At 39.5% G+C, this 20,938-nt stretch overlaps 2 protein-coding genes across 7 annotated transcripts in view; one reads left to right on the forward strand and one right to left on the reverse strand.

Annotated features, from left to right (window-relative positions):
• The window catches only part of LOC309377412 (uncharacterized protein), a 48,814-nt gene extending 44,106 nt beyond the window's left edge, over nt 1–4,708 (forward strand). The window contains exons 3-4 of one of the 3 annotated variants that reach the window (XR_014171528.1): nt 1,703–2,161; nt 4,571–4,708. Coding sequence is in view for 2 of the 3 variants with exons in the window: in XM_081924657.1 (XP_081780783.1) it covers nt 2,003–2,098 (96 nt within the window). In the remaining variant the exon portion in view is untranslated. Of the gene's footprint in view, nt 1–1,702; nt 2,162–3,136; nt 3,224–4,570 lie in introns of those variants that run through there. The other 2 variants (XM_081924657.1, XM_081924658.1) reach the window with 2 other exon arrangements.
• The window catches only part of N4BP2 (NEDD4 binding protein 2), a 28,271-nt gene that overhangs the window by 7,146 nt on the left and 187 nt on the right, over nt 1–20,938 (reverse strand). Inside the window, exons 2-17 of one of the 4 annotated variants that reach the window (XM_081924318.1) lie at nt 19,231–19,272; nt 17,784–17,964; nt 16,920–17,266; nt 15,104–16,268; nt 14,020–14,147; nt 13,468–13,556; nt 12,588–12,664; nt 11,473–11,628; nt 8,630–10,884; nt 7,638–7,723; nt 5,755–5,800; nt 4,549–4,778; nt 2,228–2,346; nt 1,680–1,815; nt 1,240–1,428; nt 161–329 (exon numbers count right to left, since the gene is read on the reverse strand). In XM_081924318.1, the coding sequence (XP_081780444.1) occupies nt 161–329; nt 1,240–1,428; nt 1,680–1,815; nt 2,228–2,346; nt 4,549–4,778; nt 5,755–5,800; nt 7,638–7,723; nt 8,630–10,884; nt 11,473–11,628; nt 12,588–12,664; nt 13,468–13,556; nt 14,020–14,147; nt 15,104–16,268; nt 16,920–17,148 (5,074 nt within the window). In that variant the 5' untranslated portion in view covers nt 17,149–17,266; nt 17,784–17,964; nt 19,231–19,272. Of the gene's footprint in view, nt 1–160; nt 330–1,239; nt 1,429–1,679; nt 1,816–2,227; nt 2,347–4,548; nt 4,779–5,754; nt 5,801–7,637; nt 7,724–8,629; nt 10,885–11,472; nt 11,629–12,587; nt 12,665–13,467; nt 13,557–14,019; nt 14,148–15,103; nt 16,269–16,919; nt 17,267–17,769; nt 17,965–19,193; nt 19,273–20,938 lie in introns of all 4 variants that reach the window. The other 3 variants (XM_081924317.1, XM_081924316.1, XM_081924319.1) reach the window with 3 other exon arrangements.

Here is a 20,938-nt window from a genome sequence, read left to right on the forward strand (position 1 = left end):
CATTCGAAAATGGAAGCATTTATTTCTGGGTTTTCAGCATTCGAAAACCAAAACGTTCGACTTCCGAGATGTTCGAAAACCGAGGTACCACTGTACATCAATTTTTGCCCACATACACAAGTCCAGTGTAATCTCTGTAAACAAAGAAGTGTTCTTGTACCTTCTGTTTTCTCCTGCAATACTCTACCCAGGTGAGCCAAAGCTTCATCCACATGAAGACCATGTAGGTCCAAAAGGTTTTCAGGAAGCTTCAAGGCATTCACTTTCTCAAAGATTTGCATGGCAGCATCACGGTTGGCTTCTTTCATCTTCTCCTCGTGAAGGCGACCCTTGATGCAAACACACATCTACTGTAAACATCACGAGGAGCAACCTAAGCGCAGCACTGGACATCAGGATTCAAAACAGCACTATAGGCAGGGAGTTGTAATGTCTCAGAACAGCGACATGTGCATTTAGACTTAACTTGTCAAAAGTAGGTCAAGTAAGGCCTGATCAGGTGGGTTTCAGGAAGATGTAAGTCACAATGAGACTGTGTGAAATGAGCAGAGATCACAAAGGTAGGAAGAAAAAGAGAGAGGAAGTCAACTTTGTGCTCCCTGACTGTGTACATATATACAACTGGTAAAAAAACAACTCAAGTCTGCCTTGGCATGCTAAGAGAATCACCTGAAGGTTTCTGTACGGCAATTATGGTTTAAAACACTATCCCACCTGTTGAAGTACACAATACATGCTGGGGTCCGAAAAACTATGCAAGTAGCTCCATGGCTATTTTGAAATGCAGGGGACATTCAATAGTAATTTGTGATATGGCGTGGGAGCCTGTTAATAAGCAAAAAGTCAGAGTTTCTATTGTCAATGACCAAACACTCATTTGCATGTAACGCAGCACTTTGAATTCCAGCCATTGTTAGTGAATAAGCTCTTTCATTGTCGTCTTATATTCTAATCCAGCAGCACTTTGAAATCCATGAGTTGCTGATTTCTGAATTAAAATGCCATGTCCACATATTTCCAATTTATTTCAAAATAAATGTTTCTGGCCTTATTTGGGGGTGGGGGATATTTCTGCACACAGTCCACTAGTTCTGCTATTGGAGATTCAAAAAGCGCATTGACGCTTGCTTATGCAATGGTTATCAGTGCAAACACCAAAAACGTAGGTGATTACGAATGGCCAACATTTCCAGTAAAGAAGGCAAAAATTGCAGAATTGATTGATTAAAACAAATTTACCCTTTGAACATAAAATGCTGCTACAGACTTCATTCCCATGCGATACGCTTCCCCAGCTTTTTTCAGGCACTCTTGCTTGTGCTGTTGGTGAAGAAAAGCTTCAGCCCTGAAATCATCATATCCCGGATATTCAAAGTCTTGAAACGCCTTTGCACCAAGAATGTCTTCTGGTTCCTTGTACTTTCTGGCCTATAATTCATAAGTGTTACACTTAGGACATGGTCCAAGGCTTATTAAAGCAAGACACCTTCACCAAAGACATTTTCTATCTGCTCAGTTTAAAACAAGAAGCAATCATATATACTCCTACTGAAACTGACTTTTGTTTAGTATTTATAAAGTCCTTTCCCTAAAATGTTAAAGATGCTGAGGACCCATATTTCACTATAGCAGCATCTTATTTAAACGTATTTGCAACAAATGTACAAAATGGTCATTACCTTTCTCTCTCGTGTCTTTAAAGCACTGCAAGAAGAGAGTATGGCACCCTGGGCAGTTTCTCTGGCTACAACTGTCTTTACTGGATCTGACTCTAGAACGCTGTTCAAAAACTGGACGGTTTGCTCCAAGGAATAACTGAGATAAAAAAGAAGCAGCAGCCAGTGAATGATTCAAGACATATCACAGAACAGCAGAACTTTGTTAATTAACAAGAAAGAAAAAAGCAAGACACGCACGCACGCACGCGCGCACACACACACACACAAGAAAGAGAGAGAAGCTTGCATTCTAAAACCTGTTAATTTCTCAAATCAAATTCTAGCACCAGGCAAGTCTCCCAGGGAAAGAATTCCAGAGCCAGAACATCACAACAAAGAAGGTTCTGTCTCTGGTCACTAATGGCCTTATCTCAGGATGATCTGGAGAAAAGCCTTCAAGGGTAGTCTTGAACAGACTTCTGCAGTATAAAGCAATTCAAAAGGTATTCAGATCCAAGCCATTTAGTTCTTTGAATTTAGCAGCATCATATGAACAAGCAAGAGCTCACTTGTGGTCCTTGAAGATTTCCATTAAGACGTTTGGGTTAATAGCTGGGAATAACTCCAGGAGTTGCTTCTCTTTCAGTTTGGCAGCGCAGTCTTTTCTAGCCATGAAAGGAGAGCGTTTCTAATCCAGAAAACAAGTTGACATTATAATTATATTATTAGAAAAGGCTTTGTAGAAAAATGGATCTAATAAAGAAAAAAGATTTCAAAATTACAGTTTTCCACATTTTGGGGTGGGTGACAACCAATTTTTTCCTCCTCTCTCCTGTGTGTTCCCAAATCTGCTCCCCTGGGTAGAGGCAACCTCCAGAGCAAATCACAGGACAGGTTGGGGGGCAATGCAGAGGAAGAAGTATAGTAGTTGTGCTACTTCTTCTCCCACAACATTGGATGCCACCCTTTGTTATTGGTTCCAGAATATTTAGGGCTGGCAATACTGTTTATAGGGAGACATTTCTTGCTTCAGCCACCTGAAATTTAAATCATAAAAGGCTGCTTGCAAAACTGTATTGAAGAGACTGTTTGGTTTGGGAGATAAAGTAGCACAATATGGTGGCTATAAGATGAAGTTAATAAATTAGGGTAAATCAAGATGATTCATGGGGGATACCACTAAAAATCTCAGTTTCTAGTTTAAATCTTAGCACCAATGTACATATTAACAGTCAAATTACCACTATGCCACACTTCTGGTTTTCAGGAGTACACATAATAGGAAAAATGTATTAGAAGCAAGACCTTGCACATGGTGCTAAAAGTGTCATTACAACTACATCCATTATTTTTATACTGTTGCCTATGTGGGGGGAGGGGGTAGTTTTCATCATGACCAGGGTGCTGTGAGGAAATATTTAACTCTTCCCTTCTGAGAAATTCTAATAGAAATTTCTCCCACATGTTATTCACCTCAGAAAACAAGCTCCCATCGGTGCCAATTAATTCATTTATGCCCATCTCATTTTGAGAGTCAACCATACCAAGAAGTTGGAAGTAAAGGCAGGTTTCTGGCTCTAGACTTTGGCTAAATCGCATTTCAGTCCCATCATACTCTCTGTGTTAGCTTCACAAGCACAACAGAACCACATAGTTGTTGTACAGCACCACTTTCTATTTAATCCTCGGCTCTGTGGGTTAAACTACAGAGCCTAGGACTTGCCGATCAGAAGGTCGGCGGTTCAAATCCCCGTGACATGGTTAGCTCCCGCTGCTTGGTCCCTGCTCCTGCCAACCTAGCAGTTCGAAAGCACATCAAAGTGCAAGTAGATAAATAGGTACCGCTCCGGCGGGAAGGTAAACGGCACTTCCGTGCGCTGCTCTGGTTCGCCAGAAGTGGCTTAGTCATGCTGGCCACATGACCCGGAAGCTGTACGCCAACTCCCTCGGCCAATAAAGCGAGATGAGTGCTGCAACCCCAGAGTCGGCCACGACTGGACCTAATGGTCAGGGGTCCCTTTACCTATCAGCTTAATACATCAACATCACTGGTGGAATGTTATCCTGGAGCAAGATGGCAGGGCCACCCTTACAGATTTTATGTGCTAGAAAACAGTCACTTGCCACCCACTCCCTGACCTAAACTAATAACCAGCTTTCTAGGCAGTGAAGCTGCATTACAAGTGAAACTTTGTGAGTGTTTGCAAAGCGGTTACTGTTATAGCATAAGGAAGTGGTGGGTGGGCCAAGTCTGAGAACTGGAACAAGAGCATGAGAGGTCCATTATGCTGGGAGCCTAGTCGCCAATCTTATGCCCTGCTGCATGCTTCAGTTCACAATGAAGGTGAAAGATAGGAAACGCCTAGTGCTAAGGGGCAATGTGTGTGTAAAAGGTTTTGACCTTTAAAGCCCTTCATGGCCTAGGCCCGTCATACCTACGGGACTGCCTCTCCCGGTATGCCCCACGGAGAGCCTCAAGGTCCATAAATAGCAACACCCTAGTGGTCCCGGGCCCTAAGGAAGTTAGATTAGCTTCAACCAGAGCCAGGGCCTTTTCAACACTGGCTCCAGCCTGGTGGAACGTTCTGCCTCATGAGACCAGGGCCCTGCAGGATTTAATTTCTTTCCGCAGGGCCTGTAAGACAGAGTTGTGCCGCCTGGCCTTTGGCTTGGAGCCAATTTGATTCCCTCCCCCTCTTTCTTTTTTCTTTCTCCTCCTGTGATGAGGCTGCATTTTAATGTTTCAATATTTTTAATGTTATATTTTAATCTTGTTTTTAAGTTGTATTCATTCAACTTGTTTTATTATTGCTTGTTAGCCACCCTGAGCCCGGCCTTGGCTGGGGAGGGCGGAGTATAAAGGAAAAATTATTATTATTATTAATCATACCAGGTCCTCTTTTTCTTGTAAGGCGATTTCTTCGGACATTATCTCTCGGAGTGATACTTTCTGCGTCTGGACATTCCAGTGATCCATGAAAGGAAAAAACTCTGAAGCAGCTGAGTTGTCAGGTAGCGTATCTGTAGGCAGTCTTTCGGTCTTCTGTACTTGACAGTTTGCATGCGGAGAAAGAAGGCTGTCCAGCTCATCTAGACAGAATTGCTCAAACAGCATGGGATCTACAGAAGCAACAAAGCCGGAAGGTGATGAATTATTTTAAAGGAACAGTTTCAAATACAGAAAATCCAAATGCATGTATTTTTTATGCATTTTGAAAGGTGTCACTTGTATTAAGGCATAAATAAAAACAGACTGTTAAAAACTATTTTATTTTACTGTGTTTTTCTAACTGCGACACATGTATATTGATGGCACATTAGTATTTACTCTCTGCCTTACTCCATGTTGTGCCTCTGCACCTGAAAAAACATGGCTGCTTTCACACCCCTCTGCTGGCTCCTCCTCCTTTTGGGGAACTTAATTTCAAAAGCAGTGGCTTGAAGCACAGATTGTGGTTCTGAGGAGGGTCTGAGAAGTAGATCACACATAGGTAATTCCACACCTCTGGCCTCTCAGTTGCAAAGCTTCGTGGTTTGCTCGGTCCCTTTGTGTCCACATGCTGTTCTTTACAGCATTTTTACGACATACATGCTCTTTCTTTTCACAAATAGGTAGTGCTTTAAAAAAAAAAGCAACAACTAAATATATACATAGATAATTGTGCATCCCTATTTCAAATAAAATTTGCTGCACATATAAAAGGACAAGAAATAAATAAACCTTAATCTGAGTGTAGATGAGATAGACAGAGGGGCAGGGGAGAGTAAGAATAATATTGTCCAAGCTAGGGCTGTGCAAAATCAAAAACAACATGCTGTTAGGTCCTGAAACCCAATGGGTTGCCTGAGACAAGTTGCTATCAGGCAGCACAACCTACCTTCTAAGGTGGTTGTAAGATAAGGTGGGATTACCCATATGACCCATATGTGCTGCTATATTTATTTTGCATAGAATAACTTTGAAGACCAAATAACTTTGCCATTCTTGCTGTATTTGTTACTATGTGATGATCAGAATCTGGATGCACATCTAAAAGGGCACCCAGTCTAAATAATGGGAGGCCCAGAGTGGTCAATTAGAACAACATAAGCTTACCTTCTTCAAGAAGCTTATGCAACACCTCTTCTCTCCTCTGTCGCTTCTAAATTAAAACATTTTAAGTTCAATTAATCATATTATTAGGTTTTAATGAATCTCCAATTGGGGTTGTTTTTTAAAAAAGGATTAATAAAATTTGTTTGGGCAACTGTACTCAGTTTACAACAGGTTCAGGTTGCATGCTTATCACTTCAAGCCCAGACCATTTGTTTAGAAACGTTTCCGAGCACGATTCAAAGTGTTGGTGCTGATCTTTACAAGACATTGGTCATGATATTATGTTTGCTGACTGGGAACAGTTATGGACCACCGGTATAAAATTTACGGCATGTAATGCCTTAAGAGAAAATATTATGAAAATGATTTACAGGTGGTACATGACCCCAGTCAAGCTTGCAAAAATTTATCACTTGCCCAATAATAAATGTTGGAAATGTAATGAGACTGAAGGTACCTTCTACCACCTTTGGTGGACTTGCCCAAGGATTAAGGCCTTCTGGGAAATGATTTATAACGAAATTAAGAAGGTACTTAAATGTACATTTCATAAGAAACCAGAGGCACTTCTCCTGGGCATAGTCGGCCAAGTGGTGTCTAAGAAGGATAGGACGTTTTTTTATGTATGCCACCACAGCAGCAAGGATTCTTTTAGCAAAGTATTGGAAGACGCAAGAATTACCCACGCTGGAAGAATGGCAGACGAAGGTGATTGACTATATGGGACTTGTGGAGATGACCGGCAGAATCCGTGACCAAGAAAAAGAGACGGTGGAAGAAGATTGGAAGAAATTTAAAGTATATCTTAAGAACTGTTGTAAAATTAATGAGTGCTAAAATGTCAAGGGAAAGGAAAATATAGAATTATAGCTGTAATTGATTAAGTATGAGAAGAAGCTAAAAAAGAAAATAAGTAATTAGACAATTGGTGTGAGGGGTTGTTGAAAAAATTTCAAAACAGGGATGCAGAAAAGGGAAGGTAAGGGGAAGTCTGGGAAGTAAGGTTTATGAAAAAGAGGTTTTGAAATTATACATGTTTATATGTTTTGTTTGTCTATGTATTGTGTGTTGTTTTGTTTTTAATTTGTGTTGGAAAACCAATAAAAAATTATATATATATATATAAAAAACAAAGTGTTGGTGCTGACCTTTAAAGCCCTAAACGGCCTCGGTCCAGTATACCTGAAGGAGCGTCTCCACCCCCATCGTTCAGCCCGGACACTGAGATCCAGCGCCAAGGGCCTTCTGGCGGTTCCCTCATTGCGAGAAGTGAGGCTACAGGGAACCAGACAGAGGGCCTTCTCAGTAGTGGTGCCCGCCCTGTGGAACGCCCTCCCATCAGATGTCAAAGAGATAAACAATTACCTTACATTCAGAAGACATCTTAAGGCAGCCCTGTTCAGGGAAGTTTTTAATATGTAACACTGTACTGTTTTTAACACTTGATTGGGAGCCGCCCAGAGTGGCTGGGGAAACTCAGCCAGATGGGCGGGGTATAAATAATAAATTATTATTATTATTATTATTATTATTATTATTATTATTATTATTATTATTATTATTATTATTATTTTACCATGTTTTTAAATGAAGTTTTTCTGCCTGTGTTATCTTGCGGCTGCATAAAAAGCACATGAATCAGACCTTTGACATGTTCCTCTTTAAAAAGTTAAAAAGTTAGTTGGTTCAAAATTTTGATTGTATGTTTAAGAACTTTTATTTGTATATGTATATGTGACCTCAGTGTAATCATGCCACTTATTTACATGCACTATAAATTATGGGAAATATTTTATCAGGGGTCAGCTAATAAATAAATACCAGTGCATTTTAATGCAAGCATAAGATACCATAGACTTGTCTTTAGAAAGAAAATGACTTACTGTAATAGATGCTTTCCATTTTTCATGAATTTCTCTGGCTAAATTCAGATCAATATGAACCACATAATCTTCAGTAGTTAGAGATCCTTATTGAATAAAAAAGCCAGAGGTTAAAGCACTGTACAAATTAAATGTAGTTCAGCCAAGCTTATTCTTAATCAAATATCTTGGGGTTTTTGTAAGATAAAGCATCAGTTCCTGAAATAATTCAGAGAATCTGTCTCGAAACAGAGCAATATAACACTACTTTGAAACCTAGCTTAATTTATAAACCACAATTCTACTGTGGAATAGGAAATAAATTAACTCAAAGCAGTATTTTTAAACAAAAAATATCAGTTTGACCAGGTCCAAATTTCACTAAGGAGGAGGACCCAAAGTGAGACTATGGAGATGATGAAGCTAATCAGACAGACAGACTTTGAACCAGTGATGGGGACTGTGTGCCCCCCCACCGATGTTGCCAGACTACACCTTCCCATTATTTCTGACAACTGGTCATGCTGGCTGGGACTGGAATATTGTCTACAATGACTGACTTTCCAGGATTCTCTCTCAACCCAGGGTCTTTCCTAGACCTACCTAGGACCTTCTGGATTCAAGGCAGAACTCAATGCTCTATACTGAGCTACGACCTATCACTTGTCTAGAAACTGGACTTAACAGGGGCACCTTAAATCTCTATCCTATTGGCATTCTCAAATGTAGACTTTTAATTACGGTAACTTTATGTAAGTGAATGGCTGCCATTCACTAATATGGTGGAAAACAGAGCAATGACTTGGAAGATTTTGCAAAATGAGTAAAAACTGCTGACCACTACCAAGACTGACCACCACCAAGATATGGATGAGTCTTTTTTCTAATATCTATCAATGGCTGTAGCTTCAAATAACCAATACTTTGGGGCTTTTTAATTCCTTCTACCGTAGGTTAACTATATAATCTTGTCAGTTCCTAGCATTTTTTAAAAAAAATCATGGTTTTATTACCTGAATCAACACCCACAGGTCCAAATATTTCACTTAATTGAATGGCTAGTTCAGGAGGTAAGACCAGTTCTAGGGAATTTATATTCACAGATTTTGATACAGGTGTGGGGTTCACTAACTTGCTTTTAGCTTGATTGGGTATTTTGTTTTCTTCATTTTTTGCTGCAATTAGAAACATTGGTTTACAATCCATTTTTTTATCCACCTCAAATTTGCTGTCCTTGCTTGCAGAGCCCTCTGTAAGTATTAGATGAGATGGGAGCTCTTCTATAATTGAACACTCTGAATGCTTCTCTGAAGATGTGTTTTCTATTTCCACATCAAAAGTGGGTTTCAAAGTGTTAGGGCCTCCATTAAAATCATCAGCTATAGTCACAGGAACACTTAAGTCCACTTCAGTATGCAACACCTTGTTCGGCTGCTCACTTTCTGATAGCATAACAGAGTTCATCTCTTCTGTATGTGTGGTATCTAAAAGTGGTTTCTCATTTCCTGATTCTTCGACATGAGTTCTTGGAGCAGATGGCATTAAATGTTTGTTTTCTGCTGGGGAAGCAGTTGAAAAGTTGTGTTCATCTTTAACGGTGGAAGCTTCATCACCTCCATCATCAACAGAGAGATTTGTTATTTCTGAATCCTGACTAATTCTAGAAGACACAATTCCTTGAGTGGTTTCCTCAGAATCTGCAAGTCGTTCTCTATAACCAGCATTTTCATTAGAGTCAAGAGACTTGCCAGAAGGCTGAATCTGTGCTTCCTGCAAGGGTCCAACCTCATCATCTCTGCACAACTTCTCAGCAGAATCTAACAAGATCCCTGTAGCCCAATCAATGTCCCTGTTACATCTTTCATACAAGTCCTTCAGTGCATCAAATGAAACAGACTCAAAGAGTTTACACAAAATATTCAGATTCTCAGATACATCAATGTTGACAAGTTCACTTTCTTCCACATATGTGCTTTTCTCATAAGTTACTTTATAGGGTATTTTTTCTGAAGAAGTATGAATGCCTTTTGGTATGAATCCATCCAGTCTGCCATTTAATACTTTGGTATCTTCCGAAACAATAATTTTCCTTTCAAGCCTCCACAGGAGAGCAAAATCCTGGGGCTCCGTCTGCGAATACTTATTGGCCTCTGCCATGATGCATTCATCAGATTTCTCCTCCAGCAAATTAGACAGACACAATTCTTCCTCTGGTTTACTGAGGGCCAAATTGTTGGTAAATGTTAGAGCTAATTTATGATGCTTGCGTGCCCTTTTGTTCTGCACAGACTTTTTCTCACCAAGAGTTTCAGAACCAGAGATTTCAGGTGCCAACAGAGTTTCCTTCTTTGATGAGACAAGTAGCTCTCCAACACCTGCAGATGTTGTAGGAAGTACCGTTACTGTGTTCAGAGTACTTTCGTTAATACTGCATTGACTACTTATAATCTCTTCTGATTCACCAGTGTTACTCTTTGGTATTCTTTTCATTTTGTGCTGTCTTTGCTCTAAAGAGTTTTGGACAGGCCAGTCTCCTACGATCAGCAGTCGTGATGCATCTTCTTCCGTATCATCAGCAGACATACAGGCAGAGGGCTGTTTAATTTCTTCCTGTTTACTCTGAGAAAGTGGCAGCTCCTCTTCATGAATATTAACTGGATTTACCTTTTCATCTTCATCTAGAATTGCTAATGCATCAAAATTGGGGATGCTTAGACCTTTATCCTCTTTGCCATTCTTTATAGCCAGTTTTTCTGACCTTCTAGCTCTTTTCACTCTCTGCCCCATAGTTTGTTCTATTGGCCAGTCTCCCACAAAATTTACTGTCTCTGGCCCTACCGGTTTATCACAACCTGAATCTGCCTTATTTGTGTTTTTTGTCAGTCTTAACTCTGCTTCTGTTAGTACTTCAGCACATTGATTTGCTTCAACTTCAGCTATTATGTCCTTGTTATTGTACTTCTGAATATTTTCACTGAAATTTGAGGATTCACTTTCCTCAGGCTTTACCAAGTCCATCTTTTCAAGAGTAGAATCAATTTTGTCTGTCCTTGATGATGCATATAGATCTATGTCTTCCAGAGAGACATTACATTTAGAAGTACAGTCTTGAACCCAATGCTCCAGTTCTCTCTTTTTATTCAGGAGAGTCTGATTTTCCACTGTAGCTTTCTGTGACTGATGCTTATCTTCCATACTTAATTCTATGCATTTCAAAGGTGAAGGAAAATGTTCCTTGTTTTTCCCATAATGAGGCATATCTTCCTTCCTGTAAATCAAACAATGGATTTTTAAAATGGACCTTTAAAGGAAAAAATGCACACCTTAATCATCTTTACCTCTGCTAAAGCATTTAAGCCATAACATCTTTTAATATATATTGAAATATTTATATACATATTCCTAGAAAGATAGAAGGGCCAAGATGGAAAAAAAGGACTGCTATTGAGTCAATCCCTTTTCTTGGATGTAACTGGGATTATTATTAAAATGATAACTGGATGTTGAAGGGAAGGAGTCAAAGAAAGTGGAGGTTGTTAGATTATGGAGATATATAAAACCATGCTACTTCTGAAACTGAAAGTGTAATTATTCAGCACATTCTGTGATATAAGGTCTTAGTTAGACTTCACAGACATTTGCTTTCATATTTAACAGATATAGAATCATAGAGTTGGAAGGGACCCTGAGGATCATCTAGTCCAACCCCCTGCAATGCGGGGATATGCAGCTGTCCCACATGGGGATTGAACCTGCAACCTTGGCATTATCAGCATCATTAACTAACCAAGTAAACTGGCTTGAAGTTTTGTATTTCAATACTTTTGATACTTTAATTTTAATACTTCAATTTTACCCTTCTCCCTTTTTGTGGTGAAGAACTTCATCACAGGTAGCACTTTTCAATTCATCTGGGATTGAAGAATTCAAAATTGAATTAACAGTCAGGCAACGTTCATATCGTTCCAACATTCTTTTGATCGTCTCTTTTGATACGCCATGAATATTTCGCCTAAACATTAAAAAGGACAGAATATCTGAGAATGAATCTCACAGTAAAAGGCATATTCCAACTTTTGCTGAAAACATTTGAGGCAACTATTAAACATTTAACTGAAGTTGTTTTCCGTGGTGTTACAATTTAAGGAGCAGGTACTGAGAATTTCCTCAACAGCTGATGGTGCATAAACAAGCAAATGAAGGTTTGTGCAACATGAAAACCTACACTGCCATATCACGTTGCCTAAATAATAAATAAATAAAAAGTAGTAAACAGGTAGAGTTCCAAACTGGGTAAAAGAGATCTTGGCACCCTTTACTTTCAATTTCTACTTGACTATTTAGCAACAGCTTGCTAAATGTGGAAAAACCCACTGCTACAAATCATGACATTTTAAACCACTTTTCTTATAGCTTTAGAAATAATTAATGGCCAGAAAGAGTAGATGTTCTTGGGTATTTTTTTGCCAATGCCGACTTTAACTTTTATTAGCGAATGGACCAGAGGAAAAAACAATAATTGAAATCTAAAAATTATAAAGGAAAAAGGAGAAACAAAATACAGTTATTAGGTACTACTTTGCTCGCCACTTATATATGAAAGACCATCTGTTGTCACAACATTCCACCTCCCTATCCTTAACCAATGAAGATAATGGGCTTGAATAATAGTATCTATTCTTGAGGCTCTTTAAAAGAATCTCTGTAGCTGACAGCCACAGAATATTTTTGAAGCAACTGAAGCTTTACATGAACTAAAGGTACAATTCGCAAATGAATTAGTCCAAGTAATCACACAGGTTCTCTTGGAAGAAAAGAGAGAACAATTCATAGTATTGCAGCAATCTCTATAATTTGCATTTTGGGGTTCAATAAAAGCTGCTCTCACTCCTACTAGCTCATTTATTTGAGGATATTATTATTTCTTTTCAAATATGCTATAACAGAATCGTGAGGGTTTTGCTTTTTTACCTTTCCAGTTCTTTTGGTTTAAACTTCCACCAGGTATCCGGTTCACGAAATATAACCTTATATTTGTGTTCCTGGGACTGAATAAAAGTGTAAAAACGCTTGAGATACATCCCTCAGCAGGTTAAGAATACAGTTAAAAATGAACCAAGTCATAGTTCAGAACACATCTCACCCACCATCATTGCTGGTCACAAAGAACAAGATCTTCATCAAAACTGTACAACATAAGTACTCATAATAATTTTCTCATGCTTAGATAAGAGATCTAAGACTATAGATTTTATAGTTGTACAGTGGTACCTCGGGTTACATATGCTTCAGGTTACATACGCTTCAGGTTACGGACTCTGTTAACCCGGAAATCATGCTTCAGGTTAAGCACTTTGCTTCAGGATGAGAACAGAAATCGTGCTCCGGTGGCGCGGCAGCAGCAGGAGGCCCCATTAGCTAAAGTGGTGCTTCAGGTTAAGAACAGTTTCAGGTTAAGTACGGACCTCTGGAACGAATTAAGTACTTAACCTGAGGTACCACTGTAATCCTAAACACACTTACTTGGGAGTAAGCCCTATTAAACTCAGTGGGACTTGCTTCTGAGTAAACATGCAGCTTTTCCAAATGACTAATATCTGGGCTCCATTAAACGATGCTTGCTCCTGCAATTGTACCCAGGCAGACTGAAAGTATGTTTTGAGCTCATGTTCGGCTTCTCCATCCTCACTGCATTGAGTGTGACAGCATTAGGCCAACTCAATCTCCCCCCCCCATCATCTCAACAGCCTATAGAGAGCATGCACTCAAATACCTCCATGCTATCTACAAATATGCAGAGAAAATGTTAATGGGCTTTTGGTTCAACAATAATAACTTATGGAATACTAACCAATGCAACATAAGGTTTCATTTCCCAAGCCTGTGTGTTTGTGTTGTCTATGATTATTGGAGTGATGCTTTTTTCAAATGCTTCTTTGGCTGAAAAACATACCAGTATTTTTTTTTACTGTATTAATAAAACCAGCATTTTTATGTTAACTCAGTTAAAAGAAAATTATAGAAAGCACTGCATAACCATGACAAACCACTGCAGAAACACTCAAAATACTCAAAGTTGTCATATGCACTAAAATATATGAACCTACATTCAACTATTCAATATGCAATACTAGCAATATGGCCAGAAGAATGACCAAAGTTTGTATTCATGGTGACATCAGGTGACTGACAGGTAGGCTGCCTTGTTGGCCTGTCAAAACAGTCTGTGTTACGAGAGAGAGCTCAGGATCTAGCCCTCTGGCCTATCTAACCCAGTTAGTTGTTGTTTAATATGTGCTTATAGGCAAGCACCAATCCTGGCACAAGAACTTCATTAAGTCTTCTCTATTTATAGATTCCAATATTCTTAATCAACAATTGTTTGACTTCATCTAGCACATACCACGTTTCCGGTTCCACTCATGTGCGTCTGCTAAGAAATCAGCATTAAATTGGTACTGTCCATTTTTTTGGTAAAAATAATCATCCGTACTAAGAATGACACCACCAGGGTTATCCTCAAGCAAAGCCCTGCGAAAAACAAAAAATGCAAAATCAATAATCTCCCCTCCCTTCCCTTCCCTACTCTCAATTTCTCTTTAATTGTGCACACACAATTTTGAGCCTTAGCTGGAAGTGAGGGCCATTGTGTAGTAATATGGATAAAGGTAAAGGTAAAGTGACCCCTGACCATTAGGTCCAGTCGTGACCAACTCTGGGGTTGCGGCGCTCATCTCGCTTTATTGGCTGAGGGAACCGGCATACAGCTTCCGGGTCATGTGGCCAGCATGACTAAGCCACTTCTGGCGAACCAGAGCAGTGCACGGAAACGCCGTTTACCTTCCCGCCGGAGCGGTACCTATTTATCTACTTGCACTTTGACATGTTTTCAAACTGCTAGGTTGGCAGGAGCAGGGACTGAGCAACAGGAGCTCACCCCGTTACGGGGATTCAAACCGCCGACCTTCTGATCGGCAAGTCCTAGGCTCTGTGGTTTAACCCACAGCGATAAGCCATTCTAAATCAGGGCTTGTGCTATTTATGTGGCAAACGTTTTAACTTTAAAAAGTAGCTAAATCTTGGGGAAAGTTTCAAACATCATTTCTGTCCTCCCGATATAAAAAAACAACAACCTAGAATACACAGCACCATTCTCTGGCTGTCACAATGCAACACAATGATGACAGCAACTTTCGGTGTCAAAGCACATAATCAGGAGTCTAGACGCTATATAAAAACCATGCAAACCAGGAAATCAGCTTTGGAAATGTATGCTCCTTCACACTCTCCTATCCAGAGCAATCCTCTCTCACTTCCTAAAGTTGACCATGGATTAATATTTAACTGACACAAAACAGTGGCCTCTCCCATAGATAAAAAGATAGTGAGGGTTTGAAAATTATGGGATTGAGAGGATCTGGTTTGTGTCTGTGTATACACATACACACATGAGAAATGATGCATTAAAAAAAAAATGAATACTCTACCTTGCCAAATGTGATTTGCCTGATCCAGGAACCCCTCTAAGGAGAACAAGCACATGACCTGCGAGAGGAATCTTTCTTCTCATCATGTGACAAACAGGAAGCTGGTGAGCTTGAGAAATGTCCATTTTCGGCATAGAGGATTTGCTGTCCCAAGACTGTGAAGTTGTTTGAGAAGAATATATTTTCCCAAGACTCCTAGAGTTTGAAGCAGGCCTCCACTTCCCAGGGCTGACAGCAACTGGAGTTACAAAGCTATGGCTTACATTTTGAGGATAAAAGACAGGAGCCATTAGGTTCCAGGTACACTCCTGAGACTGTTTCTGAAGCACAGAAAATTGTGAATTCCACATCTGCTGAGACTGGTCAACATTTGTAAAAGGTGTCAGTTTGAAAGTGGATTCTGCACATAGGTCAGGAACAGAGGTATTACAATAATTATTACACACAGTCACTGTGTTTCCCTGTTTTTCAGTCTTGTGTGAACAAGGACTAGAATTGTCAAACACACTGTTTTGAAATTCAGCAATCCCCTGGCAGTGTTGAGCAGACACGTCATTTAGGGTTTTAAGGTCCAAAACAACTTCTGGAACTGCACCACTGTCAAGTACAACTTCAGGTAAATTACAGTTCTCTGGGATTTGTGCAAAAATATCCACATCATTTGTCTGAATGCCTGATTTTCCACAAACTACTTCAGAGGGTTTGTCACAATCTGGATTTAAAGGAGTAGAGGTTTCTAATATTTCACTGTCTGTTTCCTTTTTCTGCAAAGAAAGCACAGTATTGTAACCCAAACAGGACTCTGCACACCCAGATAACTCTTTAACTTTATCAGAGCTACCGTGGTCCAAAGCCAAAGACAGATTGCCTGAGATATGGTCATTTTTTGAATCCTTCATTTCACTATTTAGATTATATTTCTCAAAAGGATGGCACTGCAAGAAAACCAGTTCTTCAGATGATGAAGACTTTTCTGATTCTTCACAAGATTTCACATTTTTTATTGCAGTAGAACTTTGGCCCTCTATTTCATTAGTAACACAGCTTGGTTGATTTTCACCAACCAATGATGCAGATATGGAATCAAAACCTGAGACATGTGGTGAAGATGTTATTCCCTTAGCAGCTGTAGACAATTCTAGCAGATAATCCATAGTGTCTTCAACTATGAAATGAAGGGAAAAAAACAGTCACTGGAAGCGATATGAAACTCAGTCTAAACTACAGAAGATCGTTGTACAAATAGACATTGAATTTAAGATTTATTTCAAGGTTACCTTGTTCTTCAGACAACCTGAAAGTTCCCAGTTGCAGTGCCAACAACACGGATCAATATAGTCAGGCACCTGCCAAAGTCCCTAGGGCTCAGAAAAGCCATCACTGACCTTGCTGTCATGAGAACTGTAGCATGGTACTGCTACCAACATTCAGTTATGCTCTGCTCTCCATTGACTAGCTTACCCAGCCATTATGTTAGATTCCCCAAGATGCAATGCCTGATGTCAGGCTGTGTAACATAATTAGTGCCAGTACGAGGTAAGCAAATCTGTAGGAAGAAGAGCCAAAGAGCAACGCCCTGAGCTAATTGGGGTAACTATTAGGAAGTAGTTTATGAACTTGTGCATTGATTATTAACAAGTGGCTGTTGCGACAAAATGTCCTAATATAGTGTTGGAACCAGCCCACAATATAGAGTGTTCCTGCTGTTCAGGGTTCCAATCAAGCAGCCATGCCTTGATACCCCATGTTATCACCTCTCTCTCCTTATCACTGTGTTAAACACAAATGCTGACAATATTAACAGAATTTGATTTACCTCTGAAATCACATTCAGATAGCACCATGTAAATGACAGTAGGATCTAAGTCAGAAAACATTTCTGAAAGACTGCTGAAGAGTTCTTCTTTATCAATCCCATGCGGTGTTTGTAACATTGTTAGATCTACTGAAGGCGGTACCAAGTCGGCAGATGCAGCAGGCGTCGCTTCTGAGTTTATGCTCTTTCTTGATGGGCTCACACCAAGATTTTTCTTTTTCTTTGGCATTTTTTCCTCCAAAATATATTTTCCCTCCAATTTTATTTTGTCTACATAACACTGATCATGTCATGAGCAGGGCAGCGTCATTTGTATGCAGAACATATTCAGTTCAGAAACAGTGAACCTAGAATGGAGACAAGTATTTTCAAACATGCAATTGAGTCACTTTTTTCCAAACTCTTGGTGTACACCAAAGATGTGACATCCTTTAATTTTTTAAAACTCTAAAGTCTAGTTCTAAACTGTAAGTGAAAAACATTTTATTGGCAAAGGCTGCTAACGCTCTTCATCCTATATATCAAGTTGTCAAAAGTCATAATAAACACAATCTTCATAATAAACAAAATTCAAGAACATTTCAGACTCTAGAGTAGTGCCTAAATCTTACATTGTATGGCATATATTTTAAATTCAGGTCTTAGTAAGAATTCACAAAACTGCAAGCTTCACAGGATTATCCATAGTATCAATGCTGTGACAACACATACTATATTAGTATAGCAAAACTATACTAAAGCACACATTAATTAGTATACGGTACACAGAAAACAAGAGTGCTTTAGGAATTAAACACAAATCTTGTGACAGTCCAACATAACAGTTGTAAAGGTGCAAATATTTACTCACTTTCAGGAGCATACCTTTAAATTTGATAAAGATAAAATTAGCTGGTCCTCTATTTCCACATTTCATCAGTTTCGGATAAATTGCCAAAACAAAGTTAACACCAAGAAGCTACATCAGGCCACTCTTCTGTTTGAAACTTCTGTGTGTATCATCCAGTCCGGAGTTCTCTCCTTTTGTTCATGAAGGTTCATTAACCTGCAACAAGAAAAAATCAGGACGGCTCAGAATTCAGATGCAATTAAATTCAGAGCATACTGGTATATACAGAAGTGGATTTTTATTTAATTTTTTCCTTGCCAGGATGTGCTGTCACACACACCCTTCAATTCTGGGGAGCTTAGCTGCAGACAAATCAGTTGTTTATATTCAGCAGTGGAATGTTAACCATCTTCCTTCCAATAACTATCCCATATTAAATGTTTTTATGCATTGCTCTTCTCTGATAGCTACACGTAGGCCATATTTTTCCTAGACCAAACATTCTCATTCAAGAATATACCTTATTGCAATGGCATTCGGCCCTTCCATCGTGCTGAAACTACTATTTCAGACTCAACATTTCCTCTGACATGTGGCATATTTGGAGGGACATGAGAACTGCAGCAGTTAGAACACTTATGTGATCTGGGCACTCAGATTACACAAGCAGCCTAATCATTTCTGGGCCCAATTAAAGGCTTTGAATGTTAAAACCCTTCCAAACTGCAGGAGGCAGTGGAAGACAGGAGTGCTTGGCGTGCTCTGGTCCATGGGGTCACGAAGAGTCGGACACGACTCGAGACCACATGGCTGGAGACCACGTTATTTGAAGGATACACATGCATAAGCCTGCCCAATCCACCAGTCAGAACCATTAGGCAAGCAGTTCCCTGGGACAGGGGTTTCTTAATAGTACCTCCACAACTTTTGAACACCCTTTGCAGACAAATACACATAGCCTTATCATGGGGTGGCCTTGAACAACCATGATGACACATTAATTTAACCCTGCATTGTGCTGCACCTGAAAAAGTGTGCCTGTGAACTGTGCTGCACCTGGAAAAAAATACTTAGCTACTGCTAATTTTTCTGTTTTTCATAACTGTATTTTTTATGAATTTTATAATTTTGTAAACTACCTTGTGAGAGCCCTGAAAGGCAGACTAAAACTTGTTAAATTAAATAATCAGTGAATCTACTTGTAGAGAGGTGTCTGCTTAACAGATTATGATGACTCATGCATAAGTGCAGCAAATTAAGAGTTCAGAGTTTTACCCTTGAGCCCACTTTTATACAGGTTTGTCTTAGCACCAACAGAACTCACTAAGTAATCCGTGTAAAACATTCTCACTCATTGCTGCTTTCCTAGCAGAAAAACCTATTATGAACTTTTCATCAAGCATGGCAGCTTAACAAAAGCACACAAGGTATCTGTGAATATAAACCTGGAAAATATAACTTAAGATCATGTCATCAAATAACCATGTTTTCCACAGATGTATCTGTTGCCCAAGAGTGTTTCCCCTACAACAAACACATAAATGTTTAGCTGATTTATAACTATGTAACATTAATAAAATGACTCTTGGTTTACAATGGCTTATTTGCTCAATAGATTATGGCTACCTCTCAGACGTTTGGGGAAGAGGAACAGATTATTCAAAACGTAATTTTAAAAAACAATGAGAAGGGAACTTTTGCATGTTTACATGACTAAGTGTTCAACTACCCCTCCTAAAAATTATTACCCAAGCTAGCATCAAGGGGGGGAGACTTTTTAAAAAGGCAAAACAATTTAAAGTAGGGCTCCTCTTCTCCATCTTTACAAGTCAGCTACATGAATCATCTGAGGACTTGAGTGTTTTAATTGCAACATGGTTATCTATCCAACCTGTCTGGCAACAAAATTAAAACCTGGTCTTAAATGTGTCACCTGTTTTAAAAAAAGGTCATTTGTTGCCTCCACATATTAATATCAGGAAACCAAATCTTTTTTGGTTGGGCGTTGTTATGCTTTTTGCTGAAACTCAGGATGAGCATGTGCTTATTTTAAGCTGTTACAAACTGTGCACTTACAATTGCACTGATTACTGATTAATTAATATGCTTTTAAATATCGATAGTTTATTTTAGGATGATTTTTTAAATGTTATATAATAAAGGTATTTAATAATGAATATTAATATTTTGATATTTATACCGCACCCATCTGGCTGGGTATTTTTTGAAATGATTTAGTAATTAATCGCTATTGTATGGAATTATTGATTGGAATTTATGTTCTGTTGTGAGCTCTGAACATAATTAAATGGAAAAGCTGCATACAAATGAAAGTATTTCCGTAATAAATAAATTTGAAAAGAGCATTAAAGCTTACTACATGTTTCTCAAAATTTAAACAAAATAATAATGTGAGAAATACTAGTCGGGCACTCTTTGCGTTTTGTTTTCCTTGTACTACAGTTCCAGCAATTAAATTTTAAAATGCCTTATACAGTATTGTAATTAGGTAGTTGTAATAACTTTTGGAGTTCTGTACACTTGCAAAAAAAACCAAAAATAGATAGTCAAGGCAACAGAACATAGCAACTCTTGGAATGATTTTTTTTCTTTCATTGCAGCCATGTTTCCAGCTTTTTATACACCTCCCTTTACACTGACAAGTAATTAGGGAAGAGGCGCTTGATCTCTGCTAAAATCCAGATCCCGAAAATGTATCTGCTGCTTTTATCATGGTCGAGCTCGGTCTATGAAAGACTAGGGGCCGGCAGAAAACTCTGAAGATGGGCCTCTGAAGTATTCGCACACCTTCAAATCTAAAAATAAATAAATGAGAATGCAAAACAAACCAGCAAAACAAACACCTCTCCGTGGGAAAGAGACACAGACAGCCTCCCTTGCCACATCCCCGCGAACATTTCCCTTCCAGCAAAAAGGAGGAAGCCGCGGGGCCGAGAAGCGGCGGGGCGAAAAGCGATGGCACTCTGCACACGCTCAGAGGCCATGAGTTCCGGAGCGAGCCCCGCTCCCGCCGCTGGGAAGAGGGGGGGGGGCAAAGGCGAGACAAAGGGAAGGGGGCTGAGGAGAAGCCGGGAGCCCCGCTCGCCGTCGAGGCATTTCCCCGGCCGGCCTCCAAAGAGGGCGGAAGGAGGCCCGAGGAAGGCGGCCGAGCTGTCCGGCGGCCGAGGGA

Source organism: Podarcis melisellensis, assembly GCF_964234715.1.
Source record: "Podarcis melisellensis genome assembly, chromosome: 9".
NCBI classification, from domain to species: Eukaryota; Metazoa; Chordata; class Lepidosauria; order Squamata; family Lacertidae; genus Podarcis; species Podarcis melisellensis.